The 18,345-nt window shown below is 49.6% G+C and overlaps 1 protein-coding gene across 1 annotated transcript in view; it reads right to left on the reverse strand.

Moving 5' to 3' along the window:
• Positions 1-12,280, reverse strand: part of PRKRIP1 (PRKR interacting protein 1) — a 32,349-nt gene extending 20,069 nt beyond the window's left edge. The window contains exons 1-4 of the mRNA XM_025379007.1: positions 12,085-12,280; positions 10,959-11,037; positions 9,029-9,129; positions 1,966-2,051 (exon numbers count right to left, since the gene is read on the reverse strand). Of these exons, the coding sequence (XP_025234792.1) occupies positions 1,966-2,051; positions 9,029-9,129; positions 10,959-11,037; positions 12,085-12,210 (392 nt within the window). The 5' untranslated portion in view covers positions 12,211-12,280. The remainder of the gene's footprint in view (positions 1-1,965; positions 2,052-9,028; positions 9,130-10,958; positions 11,038-12,084) is intronic.
• Positions 12,281-18,345: the final 6,065 nt, after the last annotated feature.

Genomic DNA, 18,345 nt, shown 5'->3' on the forward strand with positions numbered 1-18,345 from the left:
AGCATCGTGGCTAGCCATTGGTCATTGGACAATGACCAACTGAGAGCAATCATGGAAGCTGATCCTCTTACAATTACACGAGAAGTGGCTAAAGAACTCAGCCTCGACCATTCTATGGTCATTCAGCATTTGAAGCAAACTGGAAAGGTGAGAGAGCTCAATAAGAGGGTGCTTCATGAGCTGAGCAAAAATAAAAAAAAATTTTGAAGTGTCGTCTTCTCTTACTCTACACAACAACAATGAACCATTTCTCGATCAGATTATGACGTGTGATGAAAAGTGGACTTTACATGACAACTGGCGACGACCAGCTCAGTGGCTGGACCAAGAAGCAGCTCCAAAGCACTTCCCAAAGCCAAACTCGCACCAAAAAAAGGTCATGGTCACTGCTTGATGGCTGGCTGCTGGTCTGATCCACTACAGCTTTCTGAATCCCGGCGAAACCATTACACTGGAGAGGTATGCATAGCAAATCGGTGAGAGGCACTGAAAACTCCAACGCCTGCAGCCAGCGCTGATCCACAGAAGGGGCCAAATTCTTCTCCAGGACAACGCCCGACCACACGTCGCGCAACCAGCGCTTCAAAGGTTGAATGAATTGGGCTGCAATGCTTTGCCTCATCCACCATATTCACTTGACTTCTTGCCAACTGACTACCACTTCTTCAAGCACTCTGACAACCTTTTGCAGGGAAAGCACTTCCACAACCAGCAGGATGCAGAAAACGCTAAGACTTCTTCAAATCCCGGAGCATGGATTTTTACGTTACAGAAATAAACTTATTTCTCATTGGCAAAAATGTGTTGATTGTAATGGTTCCTATTTTGATTAATAAACACCTTTGAGCCTAGTTATAATGATCTAAAATTCACGGTCCAAAACTGCAGTTACTTTTGCACCAACCAAAACTTTTGCATGACTCTGCCAGTCCGTCCTTATCAGCTGCTTTCATTAGGATTCAAGAGCAAATCCCGGGGAGCCCTGAGGCAAAGCAACCTTAGAAATAACGGGGATGTTTTTTAAAAAAAACTTCTATGATTGTAGAGACAGGATTGCACTTTGTCACCCAGGCTGGAGCGCAGTGGTGCGATCATAACTCACTGCATCCTCAGCCCCCTGGGTTCAAGCGATCCTCCCGCCCTGGCCTCCCAAAGTGCTGAGATTACAGCTGTGAGCCACCATGCCTGGTCCCTAAAGATGCTTTTTCATTTCAAGATATTTAGGGGCTGTTGTTAGAATCCTCCTCAGCTCTAATTGTAAATGTTGAGGGCCACTTATGTAAACACACAGATACACATATAAACACACAGCCTGTACACCATGTAGTCACTCAAGGGAGTCATAAACCCTAATCTAAGAAACTTGCTAAATGGGAAGTTTGGCTGCAGCATCTTGTTAAAATACAGATGCAGCCGGGCGCAGTGGCTCATGCCTGTAATCCCAGCACTTAGGGAGGCCAAAGCAGGCGGATCACCTGAGGTGAGGAGTTTGAGACCAGCCTGGCCAACATGGTGAAACCTCGTCTCTACCAAAAATACAAAAATTAGCCAGGTGTGGTGGCGGGCACCTGTAATCCCAGCTACTCGGGAGGCTAAGGCAGGAGAATTGCTTGAATCCAGGAGGTGGAGGTTGCAGTGAGCCAAGATTGTGCCACTGCACTGCAGCCTGGGGGACACAGTGAGACTTTGTCTCAAAAAAAAAAAAAAAAAAAAAAAAAAAATGCAGACGTGAAGGAGACACAGAAATCAATGTGATCACTGAAGTCCTGACTTGCAAGCTCTGGACAAGCTGTAACCAGCTGGAGGGTCATAAGAACTTGCGCTCTGCTCAGATAATATGTCACTGCTCTACACTCATGACCCCTACAGGTCATGCAGAGGAACTACTACCGACTGCAAGGACTCAGCTCACCCCGTCACCACCCGGGCCCTTAAGTGTCATCACAGTTAGGCCATGCCTCTTACCGCTTCTTCCGGCGCTTTGCAGTCTGCTCCTCTGCGGCAATTTTATTCTTTTCCAGTCTCTTCTGAAACTCTGCATCCAATTTTTGCTGCAACAAAACCCATATCATTTAGACACGCTCGGGTCTGGGTAGACTGTGGGAGGTTTTGCTCAAGCTAAGTAGGAGAGTCCTAGAAGTCACACCACTGGGGGTGCTAGAGGCACTACTCAGGTCCCCAGGGCCATTTTAACTTTAAAAGCCTGTACCAGAGGCAAGGCAGGTAATCAATACATAGCTCTCCGATGGCGAAATAACTCTTTCAGTTGATTGAGGCACAGCATGATACAGGAGACGACACAGGAGGGAGTGCAGAGGACACCCTGAGGGCAGCGCTCATCGTCTGCTCAGCCGGAACCTCGGACACTGCCCAGAGCTCATTAGAAGGAATGGCGGGAGGGTTAGAACCATGGAATTTTCAAGCCCTAAGCCCAACCACAGTTACCAGATGGCTGAGTTTTTTTTGTTTTGGTTTTGAGACAAGGTCTTACTCTGTTGCCTAGGCTGGAGTGCAGTAGCACAATAGCTCACTACAACCTTAAACTCCTGGGTTCGACAGATCCTCCTGTCTGTTTCCTGAGTACTTGGGACTATGGGTGCATGCCATTACATCTGGCTAATTTTTATGTTTATTTTGTGGAGACAGGTCTGGCTATGTTGTCCACGGTGGTTTTAAACTCCTGGCCTCAAAGGATCCTCCCACTTCAGTCTCCCAAAGTGCTGAGTTTACAGGCCACTGTGCCCAGCCACCAAATGACTGATTCTAAAGCAGCATAACACATGCCATCTGCTGCCATGACCTGCTGCTAAGCACGCACCCACACATATATTTGTATCGACTGCATTACTTCTCAGCAGTTCCGTCTCCAAGCCTGCCTCCTCATCTATAAAATGGGGAAAATTGTAATTCCTCTCTCAGAGCTGTTAGGAAGAATAATGAAATAAGGGTTTGGGCACAATGGCTCATGCCTGTAATCCCAGTACTTTGAGAGGCTGATACTCGGGAGGCTGAGGCAGGAGAATCACCTGAACCTGGGAGGCAGAGGTTGCAGTGACCGGAAATCATGCTACTGCACACCAGTCTAGGCGACAGAGGGAGAGCTCTGTCTCAAAAAAATAGAAAAGCACCTGTAAACTACAAGGACATCTACTGATTCAAAGTGTCATCTCTTGTTTCTTCCAGTCACAGCCGTAAAGGTCAATGGAGCAAAAAATAAGGAGCCGGCAAAGGACGAAGAGGTGCCTTCAACACCTCTGCTGGTCTGCACCGCCAGGGCTGTATGCATCTGCTTATAGTGGCACAGAAACCAAATCAAACAAACTCTCTCTCTGAGGGCAGAAAATATTCCTTCAGGAAGGAAATCAACTTTAATTAACCAACTTTCTGGACAACCAAAAAGCAAATGACTTAACTCTAAAAGATTTGGTTTGCTTAGAAGCTGAGCTATGAAGGCCGGGTGCGGTGGCTCACGCCTGTAATCCCAGCACACTGGGAGGCTGAGGCGGGCAGATCACCTGAGGTCCAGAGTTCGAGACCAGCCTGGGCAACATGGTGAAATTCCATCTCTACTGAAAACAAAAATTTTGCCAGGCACGGTGGCAGGCGCCTGTAATCCCAGCTACTCGGGAGGCTGAGACATGAGAACTGCTTGAGCCCAGGGGGCAGAGGCTGCAGTAAGCCAAGATCACACTCTAGCCTGGGTGACAGAGCGAGACTCTGTCTCAGGGAAGAAAAAAAAAAAAAAGGCTGAGCTGTGAATGTCTTACTCTGTGCTGCTGAAGACGCCAAATTTACCAGCAAGTAAACGAAACAGAGCCCCAGCTGGCTGCCGCGCCTGGCAGAGGCAATGTCTCAAGCAGGGGTGAGTGGGACTGGGCTTTGATGGAGGTGATCTGTCAGTCACTAAAAAATGAGGATGCTCTTGCCTTTTTAAAAAAATCTCAGAGACTGTCTTTTGCCATTCAAAACAAGAATCTTTTGCATGTACATGGAGGCCCAGGTTTGCGAAACATTTTTTTGTATTTTCTTTTTTTCTTTTTTTTTGAGACGGAGTCTTGCTCTGTCGCCCAGGCTGGAGTGCAGTGGCCAGATCTCAGCTCACTGCAAGCTCCGCCTCCCAGGTTTACGCCATTCTCCTGCCTCAGCCTCCCGAGTAGCTGGGACTACAGGCGCCCGCCTAGTTTTTTGTATTTTTTTAGTAGAGACGGGGTTTCACCATGTTAGCCAGGATGGTCTCTATCTCCTGACCTCGTGATCCGCCCGTCTCGGCCTCCCAAAGTGCTGGGATTACAGGCTTCAGCCATCGCGCCCGGCCATTTTTTTGTATTTTCTCTGAATCTTGAATCAATATATAAAAACTTCAGACTAATTTATAGTGTTTGAGACAGCAACCTGCTCTATGTCCTTCCCTCTAAAATAGTTTATAAAAATAAAAGTGGGCCGGGCGCGGTGGCTCAAGCCTGTAATCCCAGCACTTTGGGAGGCCGAGGCGGGTGGATCACGAGGTCAGGAGATCGAGACCATCCTGGCTAACATGGTGAAACCCCGTCTCTACTAAAAATACAAAAAACTAGCCGGGCGTGGTGGCGGGCGCCTATAGTCCCAGCTACTCGGAGGCTGAGGCAGGAGAATGGCGTGAACCTGGGAGGCGGAGCTTGCAGTGAGCCGAGATCGCGCCACTGCACTCCAGCCTGGGTGACACAGCGCGAGACTCCGTCTCAAAAAATAAAAAATAAAAAATAAATAAAATAAATAAAATAAAAGTGTTTCTGATAGTAGTTTCTTTTCCTTTCCCTCCCTCAGTCCCCCCTACCCTCTTTCTTCCTGAGACAGGGTCTTGCTCAGTCACTCAGGCTAGAGTACACTGGTGTGATCACAGCTCACTGCAGCCTTGACTGTCCAGGCTCAAGCCATCCTCCCGCCTCAGCCTCCCAAGTAGCTGGGACTACAGGAAGGTGCCACCACATCTGGTTAGTCTTTGTATTCTTCGCAGAGATGGGGTCTTGCCATGTTGCCTGGGCTCAAACTCCTGGGCTCAAGTGATCCTCTCACCTTGGCCTCCCAAAGTGCTGGGATTACAGGCATGAGCCACCGCACCCAGCTTGATGGCTTCTATACACAGAGCATTATTTTTGACAGGCAAACCCATTGCAGTGACCTGGTAGAATTTTGACAAAAACTGTCTAATACTTCTCACTAGGATTGAGATTGCTACCAACAGAAGATGGCAGGAACAAGAACCACCACCAACACCCAGGGGCCAAAAAAAACTACAGGACAAGCAAGCATCAGTCGACAGCCAGCACAACAATGACACCACCCTGTGCCCAAAGCAGGACTTTTTCTTCTTCTTTTTCAGACAGAGTCTGACTCTGTCGCCCAGGCTGAAGTGCAGTGGCACAATCTCGGCTCATTGCAACTGCCATCTCCCAGGTTCAAGCGATTCTCCTGCATCCGCCTCCCGAGTAGTTGGGATTACAGGCATAACTACTGCGCCTGATTAATTTTTGTTTTTGTTTTTTTTGAGACAGAATTTTCAGCAGATTTTTGTATTTTTAGTAGAGATGGAGTTTTGCCATGTCGGCCAGGCTGGTCTCAAACTCCTGAGCTCAAGTGATCTGCCTGCCTTGGCCTCTCGAAGTGCTGGGATCACAGGTGTGAGCCACTGCACCGGCCTTCCTGTCTTACTATTAATAAAAACCAAAGCTGGGTGTGATGGCCCGGCGTGGTGGCTCACGCCTGTAATCCCAGCACTTTGGGAGGCCAAGGCAGGCAGATCACGAGGTCAGGAGATTGAGACCATCCCAGCTGACACAGTGAAATTCCATCTCTACTAAAAATACAAAAAAATTAGCTGGGTGTGGTGGCAGGTGACTGTAGTCCCAGCTACTTGGGAGGCTGAAGCAGGAGAATGGCGTGAACTCGGAAGGTGGAGCTTGTAGTAAGCCGAGATCACGTGACTGCACTCCAGCCTGGGTGACAGTGAGACTCAGTCTCAAAAAAAACCAAAAAAACAAAACTGGGTATGATGGCGTGTCAAGTGCTACCTGGGTGGTACCTGTCTGGTCTGTCGTTTTTTAATTGGAGACCAAAGTTCCTCCAGAAATGCCCAGGAGAAAAGTGCCTTTAGTCTCAGCTACAGAGGAGGCTGAGGTCCAACCCGGACAATAGAGTGAGACGCTGTCTCTTTTTTTTTTTTTTGAGACGGAGTCTCGCTCTGTCACCCAGGCTGGAGTGCGGTGGCCGGATCTCTGCTCACTGCAAGCTCCGCCTCCCGGGTTTACGCCATTCTCCTGGCTCAGCCTCCCAAGTAGCTGGGACTACAGGCGCTCGCCACCTCGCCCGGCTAGTTTTTTGTACTTTTTTTTTAGTAGAGACGGGGTTTCACCGTGTTAGCCAGGATGGTCTCGATCTCCTGACCTCGTGATCCGCCCGTCTCGGCCTCCCAAAGTGCTGGGATTACAGGCTTGAGCCACCGCGCCCGGCTGACGCTGTCTCTTAAAAAAAAAAAAAATCAAATGTTATTTGGCAGGTTCCTTTTGATTTTCCAAATGTACATCTGACTTCTTCTAATAAGGGTGAGGGATTGTTGCGTTACTAATTTTAGAATTTGCACCCAAAAGAGTCCCTTTCCTCAGTATGGCCAGGGTGCCTATTATTTCGTAGAATATATTTGTGGCACTTTACAGAGGTTCAAATAAATGCTTTTTTTTTTTTTTTGAGACCAAGTCTCGCTCTTGTCCCCTAGTCTGGAGTACAATGGCACGATCTCGGCTCACTGCAACCTTCACCTCCCGGCTTCACACGATTCTCTTGCCTCAGCCTCCCAAGTAGCTGGGATTATAGGTGTGTACTACCATGTCCAGCTAATTTTTTGTATTTGAAGTAGAGACAAGGTTTCACCATGTTGGCCAGGCTGGTCTCAAACTCCTGACCTCAGGTGACCCCTCTCCTTGGCCTCCCAAAGTGCTGGGATTACAGGCATGAGCCACCATTCCTGGCCAGATATTACTTTAAAAGGAAAAAGAAAAGCATACATAAATATGAAACCCTATTTAATAATGTGCATGCTTGAATGTTCAAGAATGGAACGTCCTGATGTTTGCAGCGTACTCTGAAATGCACCAAAACAAACAAACAAACAAAAAACCAACGAATTGATGGGAGGAATAGAGGTATGAGTAGAGCTCTGGAAGGGAGGAATTATAATTTTCCCCATTTTTTTTTTTGTTGTTTTTTTTTTTTGAGACGGAGTCTCGCTCTGTCGCCCAGGCTGGAGTGCAGTGGCCGGATCTCAGCTCACGGCAAGCTCCGCCTCCCGGGTTTACGCCATTCTCCCGCCTCAGCCTCCCGAGTAGCTGGGACTACAGGCGCCCGCCACCTCGCCCGGCTAGTTTTTCGTATTTTCAGTAGAGACGGGGTTTCACCGTGTTAGCCAGGATGGTCTCGATCTCCTGACCTCGTGATCCGCCCGTCTCGGCCTCCCAAAGTGCTGGGATTACAGGCTTGAGCCACCGCGCCCGGCCAATTTTCCCCATTTTATAGATGAGGAAAATGAGGCCTGGAAACAGGACTGCTGGGAAGACATAATACAATGCATACCAATAGAGGTATGGATAGATCGATAGGTGTGTGATAAAGAGAATCCAGCACAACAGGAATTGTTAAGGGGGAGTGGATATATGTGTTGCATAATTCTTTTAACTTTTCTGTTTGAAATTTTCAAAATAAAACATTAGGGAAAATTTAAACCAAAGAGACAGCCAGGATACAGAAGAAAATAAGAAAGAATTTATTGGAATGGCCAAAATTGAGTTAGAAAAAATTCTGCTTTTGGGGGCCAGGCACGGTGGCTCACGCCTGTAATCCCAGCACTCTGGGAGGCCAAGGTGGGTGGATCACTTGAGGTCAGGATTTCGAGACCAGCCTGGCCAACATGGTGAGACCCCATCTCTACTAAAAATACAAAATTAGCCAGGCGTGGTGGCACACGCCTGTAATCCCAGCTACTTGGGAGGCTGAGGGAGGAGAATCGCTTGAACCCAGGAGGCGGAGGTTGCAGTGAACTGAGATTGTGCCCTTTCACTCCAGCATGTGTGACAGAGTGACAACCTGTCTAAAAACGACCCCTCCCCCAAAATATGGTTTCTGAAGCAATTCTCAAATAACCTATAATTATTATAGATTAATAATAATCTTAAAATAGTCTATTATTTGACACCTGTCACAAAGAAATGCCAGCTCCAGAGCCAGGAAGCTCAAATGCTCAAAGAGGCAGATACTATATGCACTTTCACAGTCATGAAAGCAAGCTGCTGTTCACACCAAATGCACAGCTAACTGCATTTAGGCATTCAGCTAAGAGGGAGAAGAGGGAGGATGACACAGAGAAGTAACAACTTAAATGGTGTGGGTATCCCATTTGCTGTTCTATCACATGGCAAATGGCCTAGAGGGAAAAGGGGTCTCAGCTGTGCCCTTTCATACACGAGGAAGACTCTCACTCTCCATCCCTCGTCTAGTGTAAGGATCTTGCTATGTTGATTCTGACTGAGGGTTTACCTGGACTCTGCGTGCTGTGCTGTCCGTAGAAGGCACACCTCACACCAGCCACAACCAGCATTATCTATTCTTCCTCAAATGCTTTTTTATTTTATTTTCTTTTTTTTTTTTGAGACAGAGTTTCACTCTTGTTGCCCAGGCTGGAGAGAAAATGGCACGATCTTGGCTCACTGCAACCTTTGCCTCTCGGGTTCAAGCGATTCTCCTGCCTCAGCCTCCCGAGTAGCTGGGATTACAAGCACGCGCCTGGCTAATTTTGTATTTTTAGTAGAGACAGGGCTTCTCCGTGTTGGTCAGGTTGGTCTCAAACTCCTGACCTCAGGTGATCCCCTGTCTCGGCCTTCCAAAGTGCTGGGATTACAGCCGCGAGCCACCATGCCTGGCCTCCTCAAATGTTTTTCTTCTAAAGGCAGTACATGCACACTGCCCAAACATGGGGGCTTAACCAGCCTTCTGGCTCACTGACCTTCTCAGCCATGGCATCCATGTAGTCCTGTCGCTGGTATTCTCTCCGGCGCAGATGTCTGTACACGTGGAACTCTCCACTGCCGGCCCCAGCACTTGAACCTGTAGCCAGGACAGTCCATGGTTCTAGATGAAATTCAGCTACCAACACAGGTCACCCTTAATCGAAGGGGACTAAAGAAACAAACAGTGGAAGTCGTGGAAGGGACCATGCCTTCCTTTCTCCCCACTGTATAAAGAACTGGCTCAGTACCTGGCATATTGTAGATGTCATTATTTGTTATAAACATGTTGAATGTGAAGTCACTAAAAATCCCACTCAAATTCAGTATCAGGAGGGGCAGACTGTGGTTAAGTGACTTTCTCACCTCCTCTATGATTTCACATTTGTCATGCTAGATTTCCAGTGAGTTGAAAAGACATCTATGATACATTAAATGAAAAAAAGGTGCTTACAAAGTAGTATATGTAGGCCGGGCGCGGTGGCTCAAGCCTGTAATCCCAGCACTTTGGGAGGCCGAGGCGGGCGGATCACGAGGTCAGGAGATCGAGACCATCCTGGCTAACATGGTGAAACCCCGTCTCTACTAAAAATACAAAAAACTAGCCGGGCGTGGTGGCGGGCGCCTGTAGTCCCAGCTACTCGGAGGCTGAGGCAGGAGAATGGCCTGAACCTGGGAGGCGGAGCTTGCAGTGAGCCGAGATCGCGCCACTGCACTCCAGCCTGGGTGACACAGCGTGAGACTCCGTCTCAAAAAAAAAAACAAAAAACAAAAAACAAAAAAAAAAAACAAAGTAGTATATGTAGAATAATCATATTTTTGTAAAAGTGTTTTTTGTTAAGTTGTTTTTTGTTTTTTTTTTTGAGACAGGGTCTTGATCTGTCACCCAAGTTGGAGTGCAGTGACACAATCACAGCTCATTTGAGCCTCGACCTCCTGGGCTCAAGCGATCCTCCTGCCTCAGCCTCCCAAGTAGCTGGGACCATAGGCGTGCACCACTATGCCTGGCTAATTTTTACATTTTTAGTAGAGATGAGGTCTTCCTATGTTGCCCAGGCTGGTTTCAAACTCGAGCAGTTCTCCTGCTTCAGCCTCCTAAAGTGCTGGGATTACAGGCATGAGCCACCATGCCTGGCCTACGTTGCTTTTTAAAGACATAATGCTACTGCACATTAAAGTACACTAGAGTATAAAGAAAACTTGTATGTACACTAGGAAACTAAAGAATTTATATGATCCCTTTTATTGCGACATTCACTTTAAATAGGTTGCCTGGAAATAAACCCGCACTATCTCCATGGTATGCCTGTAGATATGTTAATTTATGATCCAACAAAATAATAAAACTATTTTTATTTACAAAAAAACCCACAATGCGTTATTAAGAATAACGCAGGAGATGGCTGAGCACAGTGGCTCACAGCTGTAATGCTAGCACTCTGGGAGGCCAAGGCAGGCGGATCACCTGAGGTCAGCAGTTCAAGACCAGCCTGGCCAACATAGTGAAACCCAGTCTCTACTAATAGCTAGGCGTGGTGGCACAGGCCTGTAGTCCCAGCTACTCGGGAGGCTGAGGCAGGAGAATCGGTTGAACCTGGGAGGCGGAGGTAGCAGTGAGCCGAGATGGTGTCACTGCAAACCAGCCTGGGTGACAGAGTGAGACTCTGTCTCCAAAAGAAGAAAAAAAAAAAAAAAAGCAACAGTGCAGGAAAAAATTCTATAGTACCAAACCATAAGCAACTATAACCCTTAAGCTAAATTTACTGATGTCAAATGAACAAATAAAAGCAACTATATCCCCGTCATTGTAAAAGCAAAACACTGAACATATAAACATTTCCCCTCATCAGAGATTTAACAAATACTAACTACAGGGCTTTTATAGCTACCTTAAAACATTATATTTACACACACATACACAGACATTACCCATTACATCTCGGACAAATTCTGGGGGAGGTCGAGGTGCCCATTCACTCATTTTCTCTGGAATTGGAACTGCTTTGTCCTGCAACATTTAAACATGAAAGCATTTCTAAGTATAAATCTGCTAACAAAATTACCTCTCTCTCTCTCTTTTTAGAGACAGGGTCTCACTCTGTCACCCAGGCTGGAGGGCAGTGGTGCAATCATAGGTCACTGCAGCCTTGAACTCCTGGGCTCAAGTGATCCTCCGGCTTCAGTCTCCAGAGTAGCTAGAACTCACAGGTGTGCACCACCATGCCAGGCAATTTTTTTATTTTTGTAGAGACAGGGACCCGCTATGTTGCCCAGGCTGGTCTTGAACTCCTTCCTGGCCTCAGGCCATTCTCCCGCCTAGCAACCCAAAACGCTGAGATTACAGGCAGGAGCCACAGCGCCCACCCCAAGTTACATTTCTTATGACCAAAGAATTTTAATTGACGAATGAAGCAGGATTGCTTTGCTGCTTGGACACAGAGCTGATTTTGTGTTCTTCCCTCTGTCGTGGCTTTATTCATCCTATGTACTCTTGGGTATAACACAGTCCACACCTTCCCAGGGTTACACTTTCCAGAGCAGAACTGAGAAACCTAAGCCATAGTTTCCAGCTAGAAATCGCCAACTTTAACACTACTAGGGGAGAAGAGTCAAGCTTTTCTGATTAAAGGTATAAAGGACGTTCCCGTTCAATTGTTTTTATGATTGAGGGGACCGAGGCCCGGAGGGGGTGTGGGCGGGAGAGGAGTGACTCGCTCCAAACGTCTCGGCCACTCTCTAACGATCAGCGTTGTTTAGAAAATACCCTTTTGCTAACCCACAAATTCTACCTTTTCAGTCTAATGCCTTTTGTTCACAGACAGTTAAACTAGAAGGGGTCTTAGAGCATGGGAAGCCGCTCCACCGTGCTTTCACTCAAGCTGGGCTCTTACACAAGGACAGGAAGTTCACTTATCTCTGGGACAGCCTCCTCCTCCTCCTCCCCAAAGACTGCTCTGGGAGGGTCGGATACCAAGTTTCTGAATTTGGAGGTAGAGAAGGTGGACCTGCGGGAACCCAGAGGCGCTACAGAGGAAGGGGGTAGGCCTCGTCTCACCGGGTTCTTCATGAGCCGCTCCAGCTTAAGCTTCTGCTCCTCCGCGGCATTCTTGGGGATGACGAGCGTCTGCGGCTCTTTCTTGGGCCTCGGCGGTCGCACGGAGGAGGCGGCGGAGCTCGCCATGGCAGCCTTCCAGTTTCCCCGGCGAGCGGCAGCGGCGGCGGCGCGCAAGTATGACGACACAGTCGCGCGCCGGCGACGCATACGCAGTCTCCGCAGAGGGGGACGGAGGCGGGGTTGCGAGCCGGAAGCAGCCTGCTGAATATTCATGAGTCTGAGGCCGGCGTGGGTTATTGTAATCAAAGCTGCGGGGTTTCATTTCCTGTTCCTGAACAACAAATCAGTGCAGCTAGATCCTCACGTCCCTGTAGGGGAGGTGGCCCTCCGTGCCTAAGTAACCTGGCCCTAGCCGACCTCTCTTGTCCCCGCGGGCGTCTTCGTGCCACCGAGCAGCCCTGCTGATGCTCTCGGCACCTCCTCTCCATCAGCACTCCTCGCCTCCCGCCTTTGTCCGGGCGCTTCCTTGGGTCTGGTCCCCCCTCCATTTCTGACAATCTCCTGTTTACATAAGACAGCGCAAACAAGTCACTGAGCTCCCTGAAGACTGGGACCTGCCTCCTTTGTCCCCCTCGAATTACTCTATACCTGGCCCCCAGTAAATACACCTCTGCCAATGAATGACCCTTTCGTAGTGTGAAACAAAGTAGTAAACCTGGCCGGGCGCGGTGGCTCAAGCCTGTAATCCCAGCACTTTGGGAGGCCGAGATGGGTGGATCACGAGGTCAGGAGATCGAGACCATCCTGGCTAACACGGTGAAACCCCGTGTCTACTAAAAAAATACAAAAAACTAGCCGGGCGAGGTGGCGGGCGCCTGTAGTCCCAGCTACTCGGGAGGCTGAGGCAGGAGAATGGCGTGAACCCGGGAGGCGGAGCCTGCAGTGAGCTGAGATCTGGCCACTGCACTCCAGCCTGGGCGACAGAGCGAGACTCTGTCTCAAAAAAAAAAAAAAAAAAAAAAAAAAGTAGTAAACCTAAGGAACCATGTCTGCTTATTCTGCTTGCAAGCAGGATTTCACAAAGGCCCTGACTCGTGACTGAGCGCAGCCCTCTCCAATAACTTCCTGAACAATAAACTGGGGGGAGGGAGAGAGAGAACACAGGTTTCTGTGGGAGGGTGCAGTTGGTTCCCGGAACTGAAGCCGGGACAAACCGGTTAGGAAAGTCCCTGCCAGAGGTCATAAACATGTCAGAAGAGTAACTGAAATAGCTGGGATGGCGGGAGATGGCGGGAACCAATCAAGAACAGCCAACTCGCACTGTTCAAATATCAACCAATCCCAAGCTTGCGTTGTTCAAAAGTCCCTTATGACTCTGTACTTGCTATAAAAGACAATTCCCAACCCTCCTCGGGGCTCTCCCCCGACACTCCGTCGGGGGTCCAGGTTCGAACCAGCATTAAAGATCCTTGCCGCTTGGCTTTGACTGCAGTCTCTGGTGGTCTTCTTTGGGGAATAAACGGACTGGGTACAACATCGGGGGCTCGTCCGGGATTCCCCCAAGCCCACCAGACCACGAGTCAATGGATCATCACTACTCCGTAAGTAAGCCGGCTGTGTCTCTGTCTGTCTGTATCCCGCGGGCACTGTACTAAGGGTGGCAAAGTCCTGGCGGACGCGCTATAGGGCAGCCACCTGGGGGGCCAGTAGGAGACGTCCTCTGGCGCCCATCTGGGGACTCTGTATCCAGTTGGCCCATCTGCCTCTGATCGGGGACTAGCAACCCGAGACGCGCTTGCGATCTGTTACTCAGTGTTATTTGGTTGCTAATCACTTTCACTTTACCGGAGTCGCTGGGCAAAAGCACAGCGCGATTTGTTTCTGTCTCCGACCAATTTCTCAACTCTCTTTGTTTCTCTTAGTTCCAGAAACCCCAAGGATGGGTGGCGCCCAAAGCACGCCGCTCTCGCTCCTCGTAGATAATTTTAAAGACGTGAAGGCCAGGGGCCACGACCTCAGTGTAGAACTTAAGAAAGGAAAGTTAGTGACCCTCTGCCGCTCAGGATGGCCCACCTTCGGTGTAGGGTGGCCCCCGGAGGGTACTTTTTGTCTCCCTATTATAGCTACAGTAAAGGCAAAAGTTTTCCTGCCAGGACGCTCGGGACATCCTGACCAAATTCCTTACATCTTAGTGTGGCAGGATCTTGTAGAAAATCCCCCGCCTTGGCTAGTTCCCTTTGTGCTGGCACCCGAGCCTTGTAAGGCATTGGTCGCACGGACCACAGAGCACTCGCGGAAGCCAAAAGTTCCTTCTGCACCACCGGTCCCCGTGCTATCCGATAGCCAAGACCCCTTGTCACTAGAACCCCCGCCATCTCCCGTAGAACCCCCGCCTTACCCACACCCCAGTCCTCACCACCAAGTCCTGCCGGCTGACCCCTCAAGGGAACACGAAAATCGAGAAGCAGCAGCAGCGCCGCCGGAAATGGAAAACGAAAGTGGCCTGGGGGGACCGGCGGGACAAACGCGCGGACGAGTCCAACGTGAGACAACCTTGCGGCCCCCTGATTCTACTGTAGCACTACTCCTTAGAGAGATAGGACCCCCTGATGATACTGGGCTTCCCCGACTCCAGTATTGGCCTTTTTCTACCAGTGATTTGTACAATTGGAAATCTCAAAATGCCAGGTTCTCGGATAATCCAAAAGATTTAATATCTCTGTTGGACAGTGTTATGTTTACCCATCAGCCCACTTGGGATGATTGTCAACAGCTCCTCCGGATTCTGTTTACCACGGAGGAACGGGAAAGAATACAGGTCGAGGCCAGAAAATTAGTTCCTGGTGATGACGGCCAGCCAACCGCTAATCCTGATCTTGTTAAGGCCGCCTTCCCCCTGACCAGACCGCGATGGGACTACAACACGGCAGAAGGTAGGGGAAGGCTGCTCATTTATCACCAGACTCTAATGGCAGGTCTCCGGGCAGCGGCCCGCAAGCCCACAAATCTAGCTAAGGTGTACTCAGTATTGCAGGGGAAGACAGAAAGCCCCACCGTATATTTAGAGAGACTAATGGAAGCCTTTAGGCAGTTCACCCCTATGGACCCAGAGGCACCCGAGAACCAGGCAGCAGTAGTGATGTCTTTTGTAAACCAGGCAGCACCAGATATTAAAAGGAAGCTACAAAAGCTAGAAGATTTAGAGGGAAAACAGGTCCAGGACCTCCTCCGCATTGCCAATAGAGTGTACAACAACCGAGAAGGGCCAGAAGAAAGGCAGATAAAGGCAACTAAAGAGATGACTAAAATCCTAGTGGCCGCCCTCCCTCAGGCAGGAAATAACTCGAAAAAACAGACACGTGGGCCCAAACAGAAATTAGAAAAAGATCAGTGTGCTTACTGCAAAGAACACGGTCACTGGATCAAAGACTGCCCAAAGAAAAAGAGACAGCCGAACTCCAAGTTGCAAAAGCCTACCCCCATACTAGTTACCCAGGACTTTGACCAGGGGAGATGGGGTTCGGAACCCCTCCCCGAACCCAGTGTGACTCTGCAAGTGGAGGGGTCCCCGGTCCAATTTTTGGTCGATACCGGGGCACAGCATTCAGTCCTGACCAAACCTTATGGAAAACTATCTGAAAATTCATCACGGGTACAGGGAGCCACGGGAGTAAAGAAGTGCCCCTGGACAACCCAGAGGACTGTGGATTTAGGGACAGGCAAGGTGTCACACTCCTTCTTGGTCATCCCTGAGAGTCCCTGCCCCTTGCTGGGAAGAGATCTATTGACAAAAATGGGGGCCCAAATCCACTTTCGGCCGGGAGGCCCCAAAGTAACGGACTTCCAGGACAGACTTATATCCATCCTCACTGTTACTCTAGAGGATGAATATAGGCTCCATCAGAATCCGGTATCCCCCGACCAAGAAGTCTGTTCCTGGCTCCAGCGTTACCCGGAGGTTTGGGCAGAAACTGGGGGCCTAGGACTAGCAAAACACCGTCCTGCCATACTGGTTGAACTTAAGCCTGGGGCGGACCCAGTGCGGGTCCGGCAGTATCAGATGCCCTTAGAGGCAAAGGAAGGAATAACGCTCCACATCCGTCGGCTCCTAGACCAGGGAGTTCTGCGTGTCTGCCACTCACCATGGAACACCCCCTTGTTACCCGTCCTAAAACCTAATAGCAGGGACTACAGACCAGTACAAGATTTAAGAGAAGTCAATAAGAGGACCATGGACATACATTCTACTGTACCTAACCCATACACTCTCTTGAGCAGCTTAAATCCAGAAAAGCAATGGTACACGGTCCTTGATCTCAAAGATGCATTTTTTAGCTTACCCCTGGCTCCTAAGAGTCAGGAAATCTTTGCATTCGAATGGACGGACCCTGAAAGGGGTATAAACGGCCAACTAACATGGACTAGGCTGCCTCAAGGATTCAAGAACTCGCCGACCCTGTTCGACGAAGCCCTCCACGAAGACCTGGGTGAGTACAGGCGACAACACTCGGAGATAACTCTTTTGCAGTATGTTGATGATCTCTTCATAGCCGCCGAGTCCCTGGAAGCCTGTGTGCGGGGAACCGAGAGCCTGCTGAAAACCCTAGGAAAGCTTGGCTACCGAGCCTCGGCGAAAAAGGCCCAGATCTGCAAGTCGGAGGTAACCTATCTGGGGTACTTACTAAAGGGGGGGCAACGTTGGCTAACCAGTGCCCGGAAAGAGACAGTCCTACGCATCCCTAGACCCCAGTCTACAAGACAAGTAAGAGAATTCCTGGGGTCGGCAGGGTTCTGTAGACTATGGATACCCGGGTTTGCAGAGCTGGCCAAGCCCCTGTACCAAGCTACAAAGGAGCGGCAGCCTTTCAATTGGACAGAAGAGGCTGAGCTAGCCTTCCAACAGATCAAAACTGCCTTGCTATCAGCCCCCGCGCTGGGGCTCCCTGATATAACTAAGCCCTTCCACTTATACGTGGATGAGAGTAAGGGTGTGGCTAAAGCGGTATTGACTCAGCATTTAGGCCCTTGGCGGAGGCCAGTCGCTTATCTGTCAAAAAAGTTAGACTCAGTAGCCGCAGGATGGCCCCCCTGCCTCCGAATTATTGCAGCAACTGCCCTGATGGTGCAGGATGCAGACAAACTCGTCATGGGGTAAGAGCTACAGGTCACCACACCCCATGCCATTGAAGGGGTTCTCAGGCAGCCGCCCGACCGTTGGATCAGCAATGCACGGCTCACCCATTACCAAGGGCTGCTGCTAAATCCCCTTAGGATAGCATTCCTGCCTCCGACAACCTTGAACCCCACGTCCCTGCTACCAACCCCAGACCTAGACGCCCCCCTCCATGACTGCTCAGAAATCTTAGCCCAGGTGCACGGAGTCAGAGAGGATCTGCAGGACCTCCCTCTGCCAGACGCGGACCTTGTTTGGTTCACTGATGGAAGTAGTTTCGTTCACCACGGACAAAGATATGCAGGAGCGGCAGTAACCTCAGAGACCGAGGTAATCTGGGCTGAACCACTGCCCCCCGGGACGTCAGCCCAAAGAGCCGAACTCATAGCACTCACCCAGGCTCTTACTTTAGGGGCAGGTCACAAGCTGACAGTTTATACTGACAGCCGGTATGCTTTTGCAACTGCACACATACACGGGGCCATCTACAGGGAGCGGGGGCTGCTTACAGCAGAAGGAAAGGACATTAAAAACAAGAAAGAGATTCTTGACCTGCTAGCAGCACTGTGGAAGCCAAAGAAACTAGCTATCGTACATTGCCCAGGACACCAGAAACCAGTCACCCCAGTCGCCAGGGGCAATAACTTAGCGGATTCCACTGCCAGAGACGTAGCAAAAGCTTTAAACCGGCTCCTCGCACTACAACTCCCCGACCCGGGGCCCAGAGACCTACCTTATAACCCTGAATACTCAGAAGAAGACCTACAGTGGATAGACAAACTTTCACTAAAACAGATTCAAAATGGATGGTGGACGGACACACATGACAACCTCATCTTGCCCGAAAAGCTAGGGCAACAGGTATTAGAACGCATCCACCGATCCACGCACCTAGGGGCCCAAAGAATGTTAGACTTAATCAGACACACCAAGCTTAAAATCAGACATGTGACTGAGAAGGCCAGTAATATAGCTGCAAACTGTAAAGTCTGTCTGCTCAACAATGCCCGTAGTCAGTCCCAAGCAGTCGGGGCAAGGTTGAGGGGAACCAGGCCTGGAGTCTACTGGGAAGTAGACTTCACTGAAGT

This window comes from Theropithecus gelada, chromosome 3, assembly GCF_003255815.1.
Source record: "Theropithecus gelada isolate Dixy chromosome 3, Tgel_1.0, whole genome shotgun sequence".
Lineage (NCBI taxonomy): Eukaryota > Metazoa > Chordata > Mammalia > Primates > Cercopithecidae > Theropithecus > Theropithecus gelada.